The sequence below is a fragment of the Aedes aegypti genome, chromosome 2 (assembly GCF_002204515.2).
Source record: "Aedes aegypti strain LVP_AGWG chromosome 2, AaegL5.0 Primary Assembly, whole genome shotgun sequence".
Taxonomy (NCBI): domain Eukaryota; kingdom Metazoa; phylum Arthropoda; class Insecta; order Diptera; family Culicidae; genus Aedes; species Aedes aegypti.
In genome coordinates, this window is record NC_035108.1 from 69,944,781 (window position 1) to 69,965,522 (window position 20,742).

Genomic DNA, 20,742 nt, shown 5'->3' on the forward strand with positions numbered 1-20,742 from the left:
CATTCTAGGATTGAGCAGCTTGTGATTTCGGACATTGATTTTGTCTGGGATACCTTTCTGGAGAAGCATGGTTGCTCAACCCTATGGAGGCTAGGCAACCATGCCTCTCCACGTATTTGCTCTAACGTGTTTCATAACGTTTCGATCTACGATTCGATGCATTCTGTCTGACCCTCAATGTTAGTTTCCTATAGAAATGTGATAAAAACTACTGAAAAAAAAACCTATTTATTATCCTTGGTCGGAAGAACGAAGAAATGGTTCTAAGACATTGTCCTTTTACATTCATCACTTATTATAGGGCATATTGAGATCACATTACCTTTTTCCCACTCGCTAAAGTAATCGCTCTTTCTATCGAGAGCACGCGGAAAATCTAACTCGCGGATCGGGAGTGCAAGCACTCAGAACCACCGAAAGCAAGAACCTACACCGATCAGGGAAACTCGTGCTCTGCTCGCCGATAGTCGCTCATATTCACACACACCACAACGTCCACGCCGCGATTAGACTCCGATTCCACCGCGCTGCCGCCGACTGACACACGGGCCTTTAGTCGGAGAAAAAATCGAGCGCCGAATAGTAGGAAGATTCCTCTTCTCTTCTTTTCGTCAAGTGTGTCGTCTGTCTGTGACCGCGAATCCTAGAAAACCGTGTCTCCTCCGGTCCTGGTGGTCGACGGGTTTCGGCGTTCTGTCCTTATCCTGTCCTGTGCTTTGTGCATTGTGCGTTGTGCGTTGTGCGTGTGTACCCCCCTCTGGTTCCGGTGGGTTGCGAAGTCCGGGTGAATCGCGACCAATTCGTGTGTGCATTGCGCGATTTTTCATGCCGGTTCAGCCGCGAAGATTACGGCGACGCGCGTCCGAAAGTGTGGTCCGTTGAGTGCTCTGCGACGTCGGCGACGTCGATTCTTTATCCTGATCTCAACCCAACAACAACGACAACGAAAAGTTCCGTGGCCGGGCTAATCCCAAATCCTGCGAAACGAAACGAGGCGAATCCTGAGTCCTTGTTTTGGTTTGGGTTTGTGCTTGGTTTGCTGGAGAAGAAGAAGAAACGCAAGGAGCGAGATCTCACCGGTGGTGGAGAAGATTGCTGGTGGTCTGAATTCTGATTCTTCGAAGGAAGAGAGTGTAAGAAGATGTGGAGGGTTTAAGGGCGGTCTAAGGAGCGAGTGAAACATTGGGTGGTGTGAATAAAATGTAGTAAACTTGAGATTACTACTAACTCGATAGTTAATGATTAATGTAGAACACGAGTGCAAAATGTTTGTGTCACTAAAGTAAAGTACACATTATGGACACACTACAAACTGCGCATTGGTATGAATGAATATAGCATTCAATTGATCGTCTGTAAAGCCAGCCCATATTTTATTTGATGCTTATCAAATACCTTTGACAATTGAGATGTGATAGACTTTGGTTTCCCCTTACATTACCTAGTGATAAAGTCCACGGCTACAAGGCAAAACCATGCTAAAGGTTTCAGGGTTCGATTCCCGGTCGGTTCAGGATTTTTGTTTTCATACTGAAAATTATTTTGACTTATCTAGGCACGTGTCGTGAGGAGTGTCATCGTGCCTGTCACACGAAAAGCGTCAAAAAGCGCTCAGTTAATACTTGTGGAAGAGCACTAACCTGAGAAGCAGGTTCTATCTCAGGTGGTACGTAATTCCAAGAAGAATATGGAGAATAACAAGAAGAAGAAGAAGAGAAAGAAGAAGAAGAGGAAGAACAAGACGAGGAAGGCATAGAAGAATAATAAAAAAAAACTTTGATTTACGTGGCACTTTGTCCCAACTGGACTCAACTTGTTCTATGAAATTCTATTATCCTGTTAGTATTGCTTTGCCATATTTCCAAGAGCTCTTATAACCCTTTTCAAATGTTGATATTTTTTTTTTTTTGTATAGGCAATGCTCTGAAATGCAGTGCAAATGCTCAACAGTTTCGTTTTCATCTTTTCAAAAACGAAATGGATTCTTCCAATTGTATTAAAGTCATACCTACTTGGGCTGGGACCTGCCATAAAACCAGTTATTACCTTGAGATTTCCTTTATTGAAATATAGTATAGCCGTGCTTCATGGCCGTGCGGTTAGAGGCGTCAGTCGTCTAGGCGTGATGTGCTACGAGAAGTGTGGGTTCGATTCCCGCTCTAGTCGGTGAAAACTTTTCGTCAAACGAAAAATTCATCACTGGGCTACTGGGTGTTTCGTGTTGTCCGTTGCAGCCTATGTGCTAATAACGGTGTAAATTGTCTTTTTTCAATTAATTTTTTTGCGAATTCCGAAGTTTTCAGCTTTATCTCAAGAGTATACCGAAGAAGACTATGGAATGGTTTAGAGCTAACAAAGCTGGGGGCTGCACCCTATCCAGCTTGATTGGCTTCCCTCAATACCACAGTGACCTGGGTGTCTAGTACCAATAAACTTCGTTGCTACTGGCCAATTGCTTCAAAGACAAAATGCATTTCCACATTAACTCCCTGAGGAAGGTCTCATATACGACTGAAACGTTGGACAAGATTCAATAGCAGTCAAGACATACCAATACATGTTCACATACCAACACATGATCATTGTATGAGCTTAAATCGGTATGTGAGTGCTTGACTGTCAGAGAAACTACAGATCTTTGCAAACCTATATTTTCTTTTGAGGCAATTGTTTGTACAGTCCATGATTGTTGGGATTTTAGTCTGGAATAAAGTGGAAATGCTCCCTCAGCTATCACATTGCTGCTAGCAAGGCCAAAAATTTCAGCTCCAGTAATGTCGCGATCTTTGATCCCATATTTGACTCACGAGAATCCCAAATATATCGTACTAATGTAACCAATTGCTTCAGAACTTTGATTTTTTAGATTTTTAAGGAGTTCTTCACCTACTAGAGACGAAATTAACCCGTATAGGCCTGAGTGAAAGTAAAAATACTAAAACCCTCACCACTCGGCGAATTCTTAGCGGATTAAAATGTTTTTTGTCTGTTTACTGGCCCACATATCTAGTATCTAGAAGTGGTCAGAGGAACTCGGAAATATTCCTGTGGCCGGAGTTATTTCGGTGGGTCACTGGGTCAAGTCGGGTAATAAAAACTATTTTTTGGGACATGCCAAGTTAGCTTTATATATTTGCAATGACAATAATTTTAATTTGCATAAATCATTAAGATCTGATATTCAACATTATTAATGAAAAGTTTTACACCGTGTAAAATATACCGGATGTGCCCATTCGGAAGTAATGCCCGGAAGAATCAGCTATAGATTTGTTGAATACTAAATGGTTTCAGTTCTCGAAAAGTAGAAATCAAACATAATTGTGCACTAATTTGCGTTCGCATAAGCTTGGCACAGAAGTTCAGATGCAAATTAACCACTTTATTGTAAGTTTAAGGCATTCCGGGACCCGAAAATGATCATTTGTAGGATCAATCAAATGCAAAACTCATAGTTATAAAATTCAATCGTTTCTCAAAAGGTTTAAACCGGTGAAATTTTCTTAAAATTCCGTCATATAGTGGACACATTATAGCCGATTCCAGAAATTAACTGTGACTTAAAAATTTGTCTACTGCCAGGGGCACAAACGCACAGTATCCTATTCACCCGATCAGACCCAGTGACCCACCGAAATAACTTTGGCCACAGAAATATTTTCGCGTTCCTCTGTCCACACTCAGAAAGTTGATATGTGGGCCAGTATACTGACAAAACATCATTTGAATCCATTAAGAATTTGCTGAGCGGTAAGGGTTTTATAATTTTTACTTTCACTCAGACCTATACGGGTTGAGGATGACAACGCTTTTTTTTAGCTCATTCCTTCATAGATGTTGAAGATATATGCGCACTTGGAAAACAAATTATTCGATCTTTGAAGATAGCTACCACTAACTTGTTATTATTTAAATCCAAGTCCATTATCTTTGTGACTAAATTTATAGAGCTGTAGAATGTATTATCGAATACTCCTTCAACATCGAGGAAAGCAGCAATGGCTTTGGCTTGTAGTAGTTTCTCCATTTTATATACCAACGACTGTTACTCTGCAATTGTAGATTTACCTGATTCATTCGAAAATTTACATTGGCAATGAGGAAATTCTATTAAGATTGTTAACTTGATGATGTCACCGAATCTTTAATAAAAAAAACAGGGAAAAAACTTGTATGCCTAAAGGTATTTTTACAGCTTTTGGAATGTTAATATTTCGAGCCTTTTGCCACGCCTCTACAAAGTATGGAAGCGTAACACTAGATTTGAATATTGAAATGAATCCGCTTTTCATCTTTCTCGGCAGGTTTCAGAGGCTAAAAATTACACAATGCCCCTTTTACCTCGATGACGTGAAGATTTCATAAACTTTATGACAGGCATGTTTTGACTTGAAACCATGCTTGATGCAATGCTGAAATGAGGCGATTCAGAAGTTTTTTATGAGGAGTAATTGAATTCAAAATTCAAAACATGAATCATCGAACGATTCGAGTGAGAGCATTGAAATGTGAGATTTTTTTTTTCTGGTGCTCTTTCTCTCTTGCTTCTATGCTCATCCTTACTCACACTTCAAAAGAACTCTTGAGTGACCCGTCTGAACAAAACAGGCCTCGCGGGGTTGTGACGGCCCTCTTTTGTGATGGATTTTTCCTCCATTGTGTTTTGATTCGCATCTTCCTCGCTCATTTTTCGTTGACTATCTTCTCAATATTTTTTCGCTTCCGCACAAAGAGTGATATATGCAAAGATAATACGCTGTTCTAGAACATGCTACCGCACTCTGGTGATGTTGAAGAGTATCGTCAAGCCTGCCTGAAACTAATCTGACCATGAGATCCAGACTAGGAAATGAGTTCTTATCATTACTTACAGTGTTTCGGAAGAATCAACAATAAAACTGACATCTTCTTTTTAAGGGTTCCTAAACAGTTTGAAAGGTCTTTTAACCTTCCAGTCGTCGCGCGATTATCCACTGTCAGAGCCACCACGCTGCTGTTGTGTACGAAGAGCGAAGTTTTTTTGTAACAGTGTTGTACAAAATACATCAGCGCGACGACTGAAGTGTTAAAAGTACTTTGTGAATCCTTACTGCAGGAAAGATGTTGATATTTTTCCACATACCCGTCTCTGATTCTCACGTTTGATCGGTCGTTGTTATCTCTGTTGTAATTTTTCAGGATTGTGTTGAGTTCAATTCACTCAGAACTGATCTTTGCTCTATCTCAAAATTTTATTCAAAAATAAATACTGTTATGTACAGTATTACAACCATTACTAATTAACTATGAAATATAATCATGTTAATGTAAGAATTTCCAATTTTTAAACATGATATTCGAGAATTTACGTAATGACAAGTAAGTAGTCACTTAATTGCAAAAAACAAATCCCTTCGAAATTTCGAATTTGAAAAGGCTTTCAAAAGATTCCTCCCAAATTGTCCACCTTATTTTTATCTGATTTTTTTTTTCTAAATTTCAAAGATTTTGATTGGAGTGTCAAAGATTTTTATAGCATAACAAAATAATTCTAACCAGGAACCTATAAATTCTCACAAATAAAACTAGAACTCAGATTTTACAATCTCAAAGCATAAGTAGCAACCTCTGAAGCTACCAGTAGCTTTCGATAAATACTTCTTTCGTTTATACACGTTCATGAGGTGCGAATCTAGTTGATTAATTTACATTTGAATAAAAATCATGATAATATGTGAATTTTTAAGCTTCGTAAGATTTTCGTGGATTTCTGGATTTCAGTGAAAACATTTAAATTTTCTCAGGAGTTTGGGTTTTGTACGAATTTTGGTATTAGGAAAATTATTTTTTGATTGTCAATGGAAAAAAATCTAAAACATGGCTGTGCTACTATTTTCCGAACGATAGTTCCCTGAACACTTCGTTTCCCTGAATAACACATTTCCCTGAATTGTCATAACTGGTTGAAGTTTCAGGGTGGTGAATGAACCAGTGCTCCTTCTTGGTTCTTTCAAATTGCACCATTCTCGGCATCTTTCTATATCTGTTTAGTCGAGAATAGCCAAATGTACTTATTGTATTTTGTATTGTATTTGACATCTCAACTAAGTTAACCTTGGTGCTAAAAATATGTTTTAACAAGACTGTTTATGAGCGTATTTTACACTTCTCAATTCTACTCATCTGCGTTGAAGCAATTAAATGGTTTTTTTTTGTTCGCAATTCGGCCACATGGCATTCGGACAAATGGCGTTTGGCCAAATGGCGGGACACCGATTAAATCTAGATTAATCTAAATTAATTGATTAAATGGCATTCGGCCAAATGTCCCGAAAACTATTCGGGATGATGTCATCCCTATAACTCGTTTCTCCGAATGACCCATTTCCCCGAAAAGTTTTTGGCACTCATAAGTGTCATAACTGTAGAGTAAGGTGGGGCAAAAGTTTGACCTTAGTGGTATAATCAAAGTTTCCAGAAAAACAATAGCAGTTAAAACAAAAAAAATACCATAGAGTGAACCTTCAACATATTGGCTATAATTATGCTGAACAAACTTGTGTCAAAATATTTACCCATTTTTAGTTATAACAGTTTCAAAATTGATTGTCTTATTCGAACTTTTACCCCACCGGTGGGGCAAAAGTTCGAATCTAGTGTGGGGCAAAAGTTCGTTGGCTAAAACACAAAATATCAATACTTTTATGCCAGGCATACTCTCTACCAGCCGTAAACTTATGTTTGCCGAAAAATACACACTAAATTTTCATCAAAAAATGCCCAAAACAGGGTTAATTGTAATAAACCCAAAAAATAGCAGTTTTTCACAAAACTAAGGGAAATGTAAAATTTTTGTGACATTTTTCGTACGATCAGGCAAATTTCGCTATATTTGAAGATAATATGTAGATTTCAGAAAATTTGAAAAAAATTCCGTGGGTTTATACATGGGTCGAACTTTTGCCCCGCAGATTCGAACTTTTGCCCCGCTATGGGCTAAAAATTGATTCCAACTATTTATGGAAAATCTAATCCACGTCAAAGCATCCTTATGATAGGCCTAAAAACGCCCTTACATAAAATATTGAAAAAGATTTTATCTTCATTTGGTTCCATGTATCGAAAGTTTGACCAAATATTACAATATTTACGTCGAAAAACAACAAATAGCCATAACTTTTCCAAATCTCAATCGATTTTTATGATATTTGGATTGAAAGTCTCTTACTTGAATAGCATTCGAACCACCATGACATTTATAAGATTTGTTTTAAATTGAGCTAGAAATCATAAAAATAAACTCTTACCCCACTCGAACTTTTGCCCCACTTTACTCTATGCATTTCAGGTTGGTGAATGGACCAGTCCTTTGATATGCACCCTTCTTAATTTGATTGGCGGTTACTTCAAGCTTTTTCTTACCGTCCTCGACATATTTGGCAATATGTGTTTGGTCAAGAATGACCCAATATCCCATTCTTTTGATTGCGTATTGTTCTTTCTACCCAAACAACCAGAAGTCGCATAACAGTTTACGAACAAAGTCGTTTATTTACTCAAATTACATCACACTCGGACTACATAGTGGATGATATCGTTTGATCGAGGAATTTCCTCGCATAAAATGCTTTTTTCGGAGTTCATTTGTACATTTCGTTTCGTTCCGTATACTTGTACAAAGTAGGTCGGATCAATCCGTAGCAGCTGTCAAATGTTTTGATAAATTAAGTCGCATAAGAGTACAGACTAGTTCGCAAGAAAATTTACACACTCACTTTGCATGTTATTTTTCATCATATAAAATATGCACGTATATCGCCTCCACTTTTGTACGTATAAGGCCTTTTCGCAACATCTTATACGTGAAACTTTGCGCATATAAGCATCGCATAACGCAAAAGGTGATTTCGTTATACGTACATTCTGGTTGTCTGGGTAGTTTACTTTCTCTAAAGACCACTAAATACAATTCTTACACCTTTTTGAAGTTTATCGCTTTTCAGGGGAAACGGGTCAATCGAGGAAAAGGGCCAATCGTGGGATTTGCGTTCGGGGAAATGACATTCGGAGAAAAGTAGTAAATCCTGAAATTCAGATTTTTTTGTTGGAAGCAGTCAGAATTTCTTCCAGAACTCGAATATCTCTGTAGGAATTTCGGGCAACCGATAGGCATATCAGCATTCGAGGAATCTTCTGGTTTGAAATATATAAATTAAAAGTCTGGTACTGGTGCTATCAAGAATGTTTCGGAATGTTTGGGAATTGTGAGAATCTTTTTGACTCAAATCAAAATCTTTAGAATTTCTTTAGAAATCTTTGGAATCCTTTAGAAATCTTAGGCACTATTGGAAATTTTTATGTGAATATTCGGATTTCCGTTGAAATCTGTTGAATTCCGAAGGAAATATTTGGGATTCTCAAATGCCTTTAAATTCTTTTGAATTCCGTTGAAATCTGTTGAATTCCGGAGGAAATATTTGGGATTCTCACATGCACCTTTTGAATGCCGAAAGGAATTTTAGGAATCGATAATCGTAGTTCCAAAGACTCTCAACGGAATTCTAGCATCCCATGAACCTGGGACTTTCCACCAAACATGAATGCTTCTTTATTTTTGGAATTCCATAAAACATCATTGAATTTTCAATAATTCCCATAATTTCAGCGAAATGTACAAATATTTCAAAATTTAATCAACTATTATGGGAACACACTAAGCTCATTTAACCGAAATCCGTGTATTTCACCGTAATTCAAACAGCTGAACTGTGCGGCAAAATAAAACACTGTAATTCCGTTAAAATTTTACAGGTTTCGTTGATTTTTGACCAATGTCTGTAAAAAATTTCCGTGATTAATTAATTTTCTTTCCTGAGCTGTTCAACTGTTGAATATTCACCGGAATCTATAGAATAATTTAAGTGTGAACTAATTTTGAATTAATAAAAAAAGACAGTATTGCTGGACTTCAACCGGGCTGAATGAATGAGAGTACACCTACATTTCTGGAATCTCTTATTTATCATAGAAATTCAACATGCTTTTAAGGTGATTATAAAACGAAGCCAAACTTTGAATTTTCAATTGCACAAGACGAGAGTATCTGACAACAGTTCGCATTGAAAACCAATCAACTTGTTTGCTTGCTGGTGGTGACCAATGGGATAGATTGGTTCTCAAGTCTTGTGCTTTTGAAAATTTGAGCTGTAGCTTCGTTCTATAATCACCTTAAGAAATCCTTTCAATCGATGCGTGGTTGACCGTCGCCAGAAGAACTACGCTTGATGCTATGTGTACGAAAAGCGAGGTTTTTCACCTGAGTTGTACAAAATACAACTTCGCGACTACTGAAGTGTTAAAGATCCCCACACACTATCCATAATTCTAGCTAGAACCTCAAAATTTGCATGTTCTATGTAGTTAAAGCCCATGTTCGAAAGTAGTAAATTAACCCATTTTTATTCACACCACCCATCGAAATTTTGCCCTTTTGGACTGTGTTTTCTTTTTCGTCGCCTGTTTGGTCGTCTACCGCGTGTAGTATTGCGACTTTCATGGGATTGTGGGTGGTATCTGCGATTGTGTGCGCCAGTCGAATCTGACAAGAGGATATACAGTGTGCTGAAGCTTTTACACCAACACATGTCGGTGAAGAGCTTACGGAAGGCTCTTCTTCTGTACGGTGGAATCAATTTTTGGGAGAGAGGTAAAAACAGTGCGAAAGCTTCCGCTTATGTGTGATTGTGCTTGCGCGGGTGGAAAGGTGTTTTCCTTAGACCAACACAAAACCGTCATCGAAAGGATATATCTGTTGGGGAGCTTTTGCAGCCACACGTGAACAGAGTGGATTTCGTTTTCGGACGGACACATGCTGCCCTGAGCTGTGAGACTGAAGAGTCCTTTCCAAGTGAAGCAATACATCTAGCAAGTTAGAGATCTATGTTTTTTAAATGGCAGATCAGCCCAAGTGCTTCTGTGAAGTGAGAAAATTGTTAATTCGTTGAAGAATTGTTGTTGAGACGAAGTAAACGAGCTTTAAATGAGTGGAAAGTTGTTTGAAAAAAAGTTCTTCCTGGATTTCGAATCCTTCGTATTGATGAGTGAGAGCTAGTGGAAGCCTTTCCCCGTATAAATATATCTACTCATAGTAAGGAAACAATTGTTTTGTAGTGCACTACTACAGTGGTAGGTTGTATCCTGTAAATCCTCCCACAACCCACCAATACAGGCGGGAATCGAGAAGAGCGAGAGAGAGACTGGTCATACGAAGGAGGGCACCAGCTAGAACACGGAATCCTTGAAGAGTCAAGAAGAGCCTTCCAAAAACGAACCGCAGATCAATTTTCTGACGCCTACGGATGGTTGTTGTTCGGTGCCCTTGCGGTGAAGAGTCAATCTGCCAAAGGGCAGGTGAATCTGCTAATTAAAGTGTAGTGATTTTGTATTCCCTTCGGCCATCTCGCCGTAGTCATCGTCGTCTTGGTTGAAATCGCAGTCTACCGAGGAAGATTCCGACACAAGTCGTGGTTCGTGGTCGGAGAGTGAAATATTTTCGATTCTCGAGTGAAAAATAGCATCCTCCGAAGTGGAAATCGACCAGCGGGCGACGAAGAAGACACATTGACAGATGACTCTACGGCACGACGACTGCCAATCCGCAACAAGCAATCGGTGAAGTGCGTGAAAGATTCGGACTTTTCGGACACCCAGAAGCGTGTCCCACCGAAAGTGTGGCGGTCCTTCGAGGCCGAGGAAAAGAGCGTGTTTTGTAAATAGAAAATCACTTCTAGGTTTAGTACAGCAGTTTCTCAGATATTCTCTTCCACCTTCTCCTCCTGTGTCCTGGTGCCGACGATTCGTCCCTCCGATCATCGCTCTTTGGGACGAGGAAAAAAAAAAGTTGACATCTCTAGCGCAACGTTGTTGAAGTTTAAGTTTTCGAAGGCGAAGAAAAAGTGTTGAAAAGAGCTATTCTTACACAGGGCAAGGTCCAAAAGCGGCAAAGCAAAGTTGTTACACGCAAAGTTATAGGCATTAATAAGTGTTGAATATTTTCTATTAAGTCTAGGCGAAAAAGTTGCTACCTGAATATAATCTAATCGCACTACTGTTGCAAACCAGCCTAAGCTGAAAAGTGATAGTGAAGTCCTGAAACCCCAGTCAGTAATACCAGCCACAACAGCCAGAGTCCATTAGTTACATTAACTAACTGCTCTGCCCACGTCCACACAACCAACCAACCAACGAAAGAATCCCAGCAACCCACCAGCAGCAGCAACCTTCGGGAAACGGAAACCCCAGCAACCATCATGAGCGACAGAGATCGAGCATCGCCAACTTTGATCGAGTCCGGATTAAAGACGCTGATAGGAGGCCGCGATAGCAACTACCCCCTGATAAGCGGGACAAATGGTAAGTCCGATAATCGAAACTGAACAGATTGGCTAGCGGGAAAATTCCAAATTCCGGTATTACACACAGAGCACGGTAAACGTCGCCCATAACATTCGAGGAAAGCAATAAAACATTATTCTTCTTGTAGTGGCACCTACCTTCTAGTAGGCTCAGGGCCCACCCAGTGGGTGGATGGGTGGTTTTGTGCCCACATGGGCTCGCACTTTTTCATATGCTGCTCTGTCGTTGTTGTCGGGGTATTAGTGATGGATTAATGGGAACGGTGGATGGTTTGTTTGCACCCATACCTGCATGATGAACTATCGCCTCACGAAGTATGCCTTTAGTTGTTGGTGATTAGCATACTACGGAAGAGAAATGGTATACGATGGGGACATGAATTTGGCGGACCTAATATTGTTTTTTTTTGGTTGTAGCACGTTAATAAGTCTTGTGGCATCATCTTCTTTCAAATATAGAATTCTCGAAAATTTTTCAAAACTTCTCAACTTGTCTGTAGCAATCATAATGTCAGCCTTTTAAAATGTTTTAGGTTGAGTTCTAGTATCTTAATCTCTATCTTTCTTTCTTACCTGACTTGAAATCAATGCAGAAATACAGATAAATATACTGCCCATAACTGCATATTTGTAACATTCGACAAAAGTAAGCTTTGAGTAAATGGAATACCAAGTGTAAATTTTATGGCAGTATGGGACGAAACTAAAATTTCTAAAAATTACCAAGAATTCAAAAGTGCTTATTTGAGGCTGAAATTTTGTACAACTCATATCGCATACTGAGTGAATAGCCAGAAAATAATTCTGATAGAAATTTCATCGCAACTTCATTACGGGACTCATGTCATCTCAATGTGACAGTTATGTCGTTATAATTACCTTGGTATTTTTTCGGATTTTCTAGAACAAACTCACAGCTTTCAGTGAATTGATCGAATTTATTTATCATTTGATGACTCTCCCCGGTATTAACTCGAAATTGTCAAAAATGTCGAATGTGACAAATATGCAGTTATGGGCAGTATATTCAATGGACAAACATAGTTTTCAGTTAATGGTTGTAAAAGTGCTCATCAGAACGCTAAACTGAGAAGTAGGCTTTGTCCAATTAAGACGTAAGCTCTCATTCACAATCTACTATTCTTCAGCTTGTATAAATTGTTTGGCAAGCCCGAAGATACTATGTCCCTTGAAGGAGTCGAAAAAATGCTCGAAAAGATCTTCTACCGGTACGTGTCGAAACCGAGACCCTTGTTCGACAGCCATACGCAGTGGCGTTAACTTCATAAATATTGACAAAGTGACAAAGTTTACTAGTCGAGATCGAAAAGAACGATGCAATGCATCAGATATTCGGCAGTAGGATGCTAATTTACAAAATATTTTTGTAAATTTTGAATCCAGTAGGGTTGAGAAAATCCATCAGCATTAAGAGATTGAACTTACTTTAAAATACAATAAGGATGGCTTAAAGCATCTTAAAGTAAAGTTTTATATTTTAATGTTGCTCTGGTAAAACTTTTTTATTTCTAAAACTAAAAACTTCTTTCAACTTATATGGTTGAGTATTGTTATTATTTTTAAAATTTTCCTCAATTATTCTTTGAGAAATTTTAGGAACTACTCGACCAGTGGATTACAACTGAGTTATTACAGAGTTTGTTACTTGGGTAGGACTTTTTTTGTAACAAAACATGTTATAAATTTAGCCGGATTGTAGTTCAAATAACAAACATTATAACAAAATTTCCTTTACTTTCCTTTATTTTTCTTTACTAATTGAAACAATATGTTAAAATTTAAACAAAAATGTAACTCACTATGTTATCTTCCATAACTGAAATATAACAAAATTTGTTATTTTCCTAACATAAAAAAACTGACCATATATAGGCAATAACTCTCAGATTCTTTGTAACAAATTGTGTTATAATTATGGCTATAAATAAAACAAATTTAAAGCCGTCTTTGTTATTGTAACTGATTTTGTTTCAATCGTTTCATAGCTTTCTGAGCTGTCTCAGAGGGCTTCTTACAATCAAATAATATTCGTTGTTTGTAACAGATGCTGATTCAATTGTGATACATCCACTGGTCGAGTAAGTTAGTTTAAGGTTCTCCTTGTTGTTGTTTGAAACCAATAAAAGAATTTTCAATGTTTTCTGCAGCTTTTTTAAATTGAATCACAAATAGTGCATTTAACATATCTAATTACATATTTTGTACAAAATCCATTCTAATTGCTGCACTTCAGACAATTGGATCGAAAAAATCTCCCAGGACGAAATGAGCACAGCTAACAACAATAATACGAAAAGCTTTATTACAAAAAGCTTTTATTAAATGAACATAGTATTGTCTTTGTGAGTTTGTGTTTTTGGGATCTTTAAACATTTGATTCAAGCTGGACATTGCTTGAATTGCTTTTGAAACAATGTCAACTGCTTATTGGTTGAGGAATGTTGCTGCACTACTCAACATATATGTTGAGGAAGATGAGAATAATAGGTGGAGTACGATTGGATATTTTGAAATATTTTTATCACAATTACTTCATCTCTCTGGAAAATTAATAAGGCGGCAAGCGTTGTTCCGCTCCTCCAAAGTTGGCGGCTATGGCTGAACGTTTATCTTAAACTAGCCATGAAAAAATACACAAACTTAAGAGTTATGAGTGTTTATTCGGACTCAGGAACTGAATGTTGAATATGTCTGATATTTTACATTTCTTTGATTTACCCAATTCATTTAATTTTTTTTTCTAAAAGATTTCAAATTTTTGTGAAAAGTTTTTGTCAGAATTTTCTATAGATTGGTGAACATTCTAGCACTGCTGGTTTCAGGAATGAAACATCATGAATTCCATCATTTTCGTGACTTTGAGGAAGGTGATTTATAATCCGGAGAAAACCTAAACAGCTACAGTTATTTCTCCATGAATTATCTCTTCTATATCTTGAACAAGAATTTCTTTGAATGATTCCTTCAGAAACTCTTTTAAAATGTTTTGATTTTTTGCTCCAGGAAATTGACAATTTATGATTTAGATTCAGATAGATACTAATTCAAAGTCCAAGACCACTTTCAAGGTACGAGGGCTAACAATAAACAATGAAAAAAAAACTGGAAAAAATAGTTAATTCTCCAAGTTTATATTTTAAAATTCATTGACAAAAATGACGAAGAAGTAACGTAATTCCTTGTACATTTCTCAATAATCTTCGAGATCATCGTTCTACAAGTTTTTTTTTTATTTTTCAAACTCATGATGTCGGAATTTCAATAATGATCGATTCTCTGACGTTTTTCGAAGAGGATAAGTGTTTTGATAGGGGCCCAGATAGCCGTAGCGGTAAACGCGCAGCTATTCAGCAAGACCAAGCTGAGGGTCGTGGGTTTGAATCCCACCGGTCGAGGATCTTTTCGGGTTGGAAATTTTCTCGACTTCCCAGGGCATAAAGTATCATTGTACCAGCCACACGATATACGCATGCAAACATGGTCATTGGCATAGTAAGCTCTCTGTTAATAACTGTGGAAGTGCTTATAAAGAACACTAAGCTGAGAAGCAGGCTCTGTCCCAGTGGGGACGTAACGTCAGAAAGGAGAAGAAGAAGTATTTTAATAAAACATCATCATCCTTCAAATTTGAAAATATTTCGTCGGGAAAAATTTATTTTTTTTAACTTCAAGAGAAATTGTCCATACTAAATTCATGAATAGCCAATTCTGCACCTAAAACTTCCAGCTAAAATCTTAGCTCAAATGCTGAAAGTTTTCGTAAAAATCCAAAATACATGAAATTTTGATAATACAATAATGTCCTGATTTTGTCAGCCCCATGCTGCATTTAGGGTTGATAAAATCGGGAAAGAGCTTAAATCGGGTAAACAAATTTAGACAGGTTTCAAGTTTTATTTTAACTTAAGGACTTAGTTTTATGATTTTGTTAATATATTAATTGTTTTTTTTTTACTTCCATTTTCTAGGTACCATTGGATTACATTGATTGGTAATATTGATCAGTTTCTTGGATAATTATTAAAAATTTCAAAAAAAAATCGTTCTTTAGATGATTGTATAGACGTGGCCAAGGTAATATTTAACTTTTGCACCCAATATTGCCAGTAAAGACGTGCTTAGAATAAATATCAATTTAAGAGTGACATAATCGGGCAAAAAAGGATGCTAAAATTGGGGGTAGACGAAATCGGGTCAATAAGGGTCAAAAAGGGGTAGACAAAATCGGGGGCTGACAAAATCGGGTTATTACTGTAATCGAGATTTTGGCACCGTGGAACTTCAAATGCTTAACAGGAGTTAAAAAAAATTCTACATCTTAATATTTTTGACTTATGAAAAACATAGAAGAACATGATTATTTGTATCAGCTTTATTACAATACTAGTGGTCCTGGCAAACTTTGTCTTGCTATAAAAAAGAAGACGCTATTAAAACTTCCATATAAAGTGGCAGATTAGTTCTCTCTCGGTTTTTAACTATTCCGGAGGCTAATCATAAACTTTTCCCACACAAACACGTCGGAACCCATTACAAATGCAATAAGGAAATAATTAGGTAAATCCGTTGACTCAAACCATTTCTTGACATGCAAACACCGTTTCATTTTTATTTATATATAGATAAAGCATTTCACCAAGTATCCCTCGAGAAATACCCTATATAATTAACTAGCAAATAAATGACTGGAAATCGAATTTAGTACTATATTACTAGGTATCCCACTAAACCGTCCGAAGATTTATTAACTCACAAATTTTGAATGAATTGCATGACGAATTCATACTGAAACTAGACATAAATTTCAAAAAGTCCATCAGAGTTTTTTACATTGGTGTCTCCAGATTTGCGTTTTATTTCAATTTTGAGACCTTAACCGCTTCTAAGATGTTGTTTGCTCAAATTGTAGAAATTTCAAATACTCTGAAGAAATCTGTTGGAAATCACAACTTTTGTAACATGGAGGATTCTCAGGGGAGCGGATTCCAGAGAATCTTCCATATAACAAAAGTTATGATTTCCCGCAGATTTCTTCAGATATGTTGGTAGAAATTTCAGGAAGAATTCTCAGAAAACATTTTCGGGCTAGGTTCCAACTCGCAGCCCGAATTTTTTTTTATAAAGTTCTCATTTCTACTGGTAAGTTTTTTAAATTACCCTCTAAAGAATCGAGGATTTCCTGTCTGTAGAAAGCCCGACTCGCAGCTGCAATACGTCTTTTCACCTCGCGGGTAACATCATTATCGCATGTCACTAGTGTTCCAAGATACACAAATTCTTCCACCACTTCAAACTTTTCACCACCTAACATAATTTCATAACATAACCACGAACACGTCCGGACCCACGTTGACCACCAGCTATCATGTACTTCGTTTTTGTGGTGTTGATCGTGAGCCCGATCCTCGCTGTCTCCCTCTTGAATGCCACGAACGCCTCTTCCACTGTCCGACGGTCGATCCCGATGCTGTCGATATCGTCCACAAAGCCAAGGAGCACGTGTGATAATGGAACCGCTTCTCTGCACACCGGCTCTCCTGATAGCACCTTCGAGCGCTATGTTCAACAGCAAGTTAGAAAGAGCATCACCCTGTTTTAATCCATCTAAGGTCACGAACGATGGCGAAATCTCGTCCATCACCCGCACACTTGATTTCGATCCATCAAGCGTTGCATGATTCAGTCTAATCAGCTTCGCCGGAAAACCATGTGCGGAAATAATTTGCCACAACTCGTTTCTCTTCACTGAATCGTACGCTGCTTTGAAGTCTACAAACAGATGATGAGTCTGCAAGTTGTAATCCTGGAATTTATCTAGGTTTTGACGCAGGGTAAACATTTGATCCATCGTTGATCGGCCCTCTCGAAAACTAGCTTGGTATTCGCCGACAAAGGGCTCCTCATACGGTCTCAATCTGTTGAACAGAATTCCAAACATGATTTTGTACGCCGAATTAAGAAGTGTTATCCCTCGGTAATTGGCACACTCTAGTCGATGCCCTTTCTTGTACAAAGGGCAAATGAGACCATCATTTGTACTTCCTCCCATATCCTCGAAATGATACGATACGGTGAAGGAATTCGTGCAGCTGCTCACTTCTGTGTTTAAGAAGTTCAGCCGAGAGCTCGCCGTTCCCAGTAGCCTTGTTGTTCTTCAGCGCATTGATAGCTGATCTTTACCTCATCTAGCGTTGGAGGTTCCATAGTCTACCCATCGTCATCGATTTGGATCCTGCTTAGCGTTGGGCGATTTTGAATCGATGTTCCGAAAATCGATGTTTTCATTCCGATTAATCGATTTTGTGAATCGATGTTTGGGGCATCTTAAATTGAGTGAATCGATTTTCTTCATTCGATTTTTTTATTCGATTCAGTGTGTTGAAATTGATACATATTTCTTGATGAGTGCATGGAACTGAAACGAAGTTTTGAACTTGCTTTGAAGTATTAAATTTGTTTTATTGTATTTCAGAACTTATTTAATTTTGAGATGTTAAAATCGAATGCACATGCATTAGGCCTCATTTCGAATCTCATAAATTTCAATTTTATTTTGATTTGAATCGATTCAAAAACATCGATTCAAAGGATTCGATTAAATCGGTGAATCGATTTGGCAGCTCAAATGTGAATCGATTCAGTAACATTGATATTATAGAAAAAATTGCCCAACGCTAATCCTGCTACCAGATCCACTACCGTAATCTCCGTTCAATAATGACTCGAAGTACTCCTTCCACCTGGCGGCCACCATTGTTTTATCCGTCAGCATGTTTCCTTCGCGGTCGTTGCACATGGCGGGAGGCGGCGCAGTTTTTCTTCGCACACCATTGACGGATTCGTAGAACCGTCGCATGTCGTTCTGTTCCATATTTTTTCGCGCCTGAGCAATTACTGCTTCTTCATGCTCCTTTTACTTTCTGCGATGGATCCGTTTTTCGGCTGCCCCCGACCTGCGCATTAGCGTCGCCGATGATAATTTTCACGTCGTGTTTTGGGCATTCTCCATAGGTCTTGTCGAGACATTCGTAAAACGCGTCCTTCACGTCATCGGGTTTGTCGTTAGTCGGTGCATAGCCGTTGATCAGGCTATAAGGTTGAAGAACTTGACCCGAATCCTCAATACGCAGATCCGCTCGTTGATCGGCTTCCACCTAAAAACGCGCTTAATCTGCTTCCCGATCACTATGGAACTGTATCCGTGTTCAGATTTATCGGCACCGCTGTGGTAGATGTTGTATTTGACTGCGGTGTTAGCGACGGGGTCTATCGTTCTGAATTCCCGTCCTCCAGATCTTAGCCAACGCATTCCTGAATAGCAGCCACGCACACGCCAACTTTTCGGAATTCACGAGCCAAAAGGCTTACTCGTTCAGATTCATTAAAGGTCCTTAGGTGCCAGGTACCGATTTTCCAATCATAGTCCTTATTTCGTTGCCAGATCAGTTGCCGAATATAACGTTCGTTTCTTCTTCTTTCTCCATTTTTGGTGGCGGATAATTAATTCTGTATGCTACCGTACCGGGGTCGCGCTACCTACATCACGTTGATGGGACTGCCATTTTAGGAGTAGCTGGCGTGATACAGCCTTTCCTACTCAACCGCTGGATGCCAGAACAGACGCTGTTTGAGTCGCACCTCCTGGTGTACAGACGCTCAGAACGTACCTCCTCACTCTAGCCGATTTCAGAAGGACAACAGTGCCCAGGCTGCACTACCAGCTTAGTACGCAACCCTTAGCTGGCGGTCTTTGTCATCAATTGACCCGTGGAAGCGCGATGTAGAAACTTGTGGGGACCAGAGCTGTGTTGGTCGCTCCTTCCTGATTGTCGAGTCACTATTTTGCAAAACCACCTAATGGGATAAAATTGTCGCCAAATAGCGCAAAGGTTACATACTAACATTCCTTTCCCAATCCCGCCTGACTGCAAGGACGTGGTCGGAGCCGTTATTGACCCTGTATAAATAGAGGCACTGAATTATGCACACGGGGCCCAGATAGCCGTAGCGGTAAACGCGCAGCTATTCAGCAAGACCAAGCTGAGGGTCGTGGGTTCGAATCCCACCGGTCGAGGATCTTTTCGGGTAGGAAATTTTCTCGACTACCCAGGGCATAGAGTATCTTCGTACCTGCCACACGATATACGCATGCAAAATGGTCATTGGCATAGTAAGCTCTCAGTTAATAACTGTGGAAGTGCTCATAAGAACACTAAGCTGAGAAGCAGGCTTTGTCCCAGTTGGGACGTAACGCCAGAAAGAAGAAGAAGAATTATGCACACTGAAGAAGATTATGTCTTTGAACCAACTGTTACCGCCTTCACAAGTGCAGAGTAAAGTAGTGGCACTAAACATTAAAAACATAGGCTACAGTTCACTTAATAGAATTATCCGATGTAATTCCCCAAACTTGACACCGACAGTTTTATGTAACACCATACGAAATATGACTAAACAGATTTCTCCCCCTGAAGAAGACTTGGATTAGAGTCGAAACGTCGGGAAAAATCTAAAACAGTCGTTTTGATTACCCAAGACTGCAGCGCCGAAACTAGTAGCTCGAAGATTATATCTTATCCCAGCCGAACGTCCATTTGATTCATTGTGCATCTTCACTGACTCCGGTCAATCACGGAATAGCAACCATTGCACTATGGGACAGGGTCGCAATCTGGCGGGACAAAATTAATAACTCGGTAACGAAGCGTTCCCGGTATTTGGTGTCTTCGGCAAAGTTTTTTGTAACAACGAGGACCATCTACTGACATAAACGGATAATGAAAAGGAAACCGTAAAAAAAAATAAAAAATCTCAAAAACACCAAAATATACCTCTCTGGAATTTAGATATCCGTTTCATCAAGTATTGCTATATGTTACCTGTAAATTTGAGCTTGCGATTTTTTGCGCTTTTGGAGATATTAAGGTCCAAAAAATGCTCTATTTTTCAGTTTTTTCATAATTTCTTAATTTTTATGCGTCGTATTATTAATTTTTTTTCAACCAGAGCTTGCGTTTGTTATATATTTATCAGCAAAAAATATTATTTAACATGGTTCTTAGGAAAAATGTCAAATTCGGTGAAAAAAATCGTTTTTTCACTATTTTTTTTCTAATTTCACCAATAATTCAAAAACAGTAGGCTGTGGAATTTTGACGTCTTCGAGAGAGTTGTTTATTTTATCAAAATGAACAACTTTGCAGAACATGCCAATTCTCTAGAACGTCACAGTAGAAAGTTAGATTGTGGCGCCACCTATGCGGACGATTTACGAACTATACGTTTATGTCAGTAGATTGTCCTCGTTGTTACAAAAAATTTTGCCGAA

General features: G+C 38.6%; 1 protein-coding gene across 2 annotated transcripts in view; it reads left to right on the forward strand.

The window, feature by feature from the left end:
• Nucleotides 1-533: 533 nt before the first annotated feature.
• LOC5566219 (hepatic leukemia factor) overlaps nt 534-20,742 on the forward strand; it is a 536,770-nt gene continuing 516,561 nt past the window's right edge. For both annotated transcript variants that reach the window (XM_021841175.1, XM_021841176.1), the window contains exons 1-2: nt 534-1,133; nt 11,043-11,391. In XM_021841175.1, the coding sequence (XP_021696867.1) occupies nt 11,289-11,391 (103 nt within the window). In that variant the 5' untranslated portion in view covers nt 534-1,133; nt 11,043-11,288. The remainder of the gene's footprint in view (nt 1,134-11,042; nt 11,392-20,742) is intronic.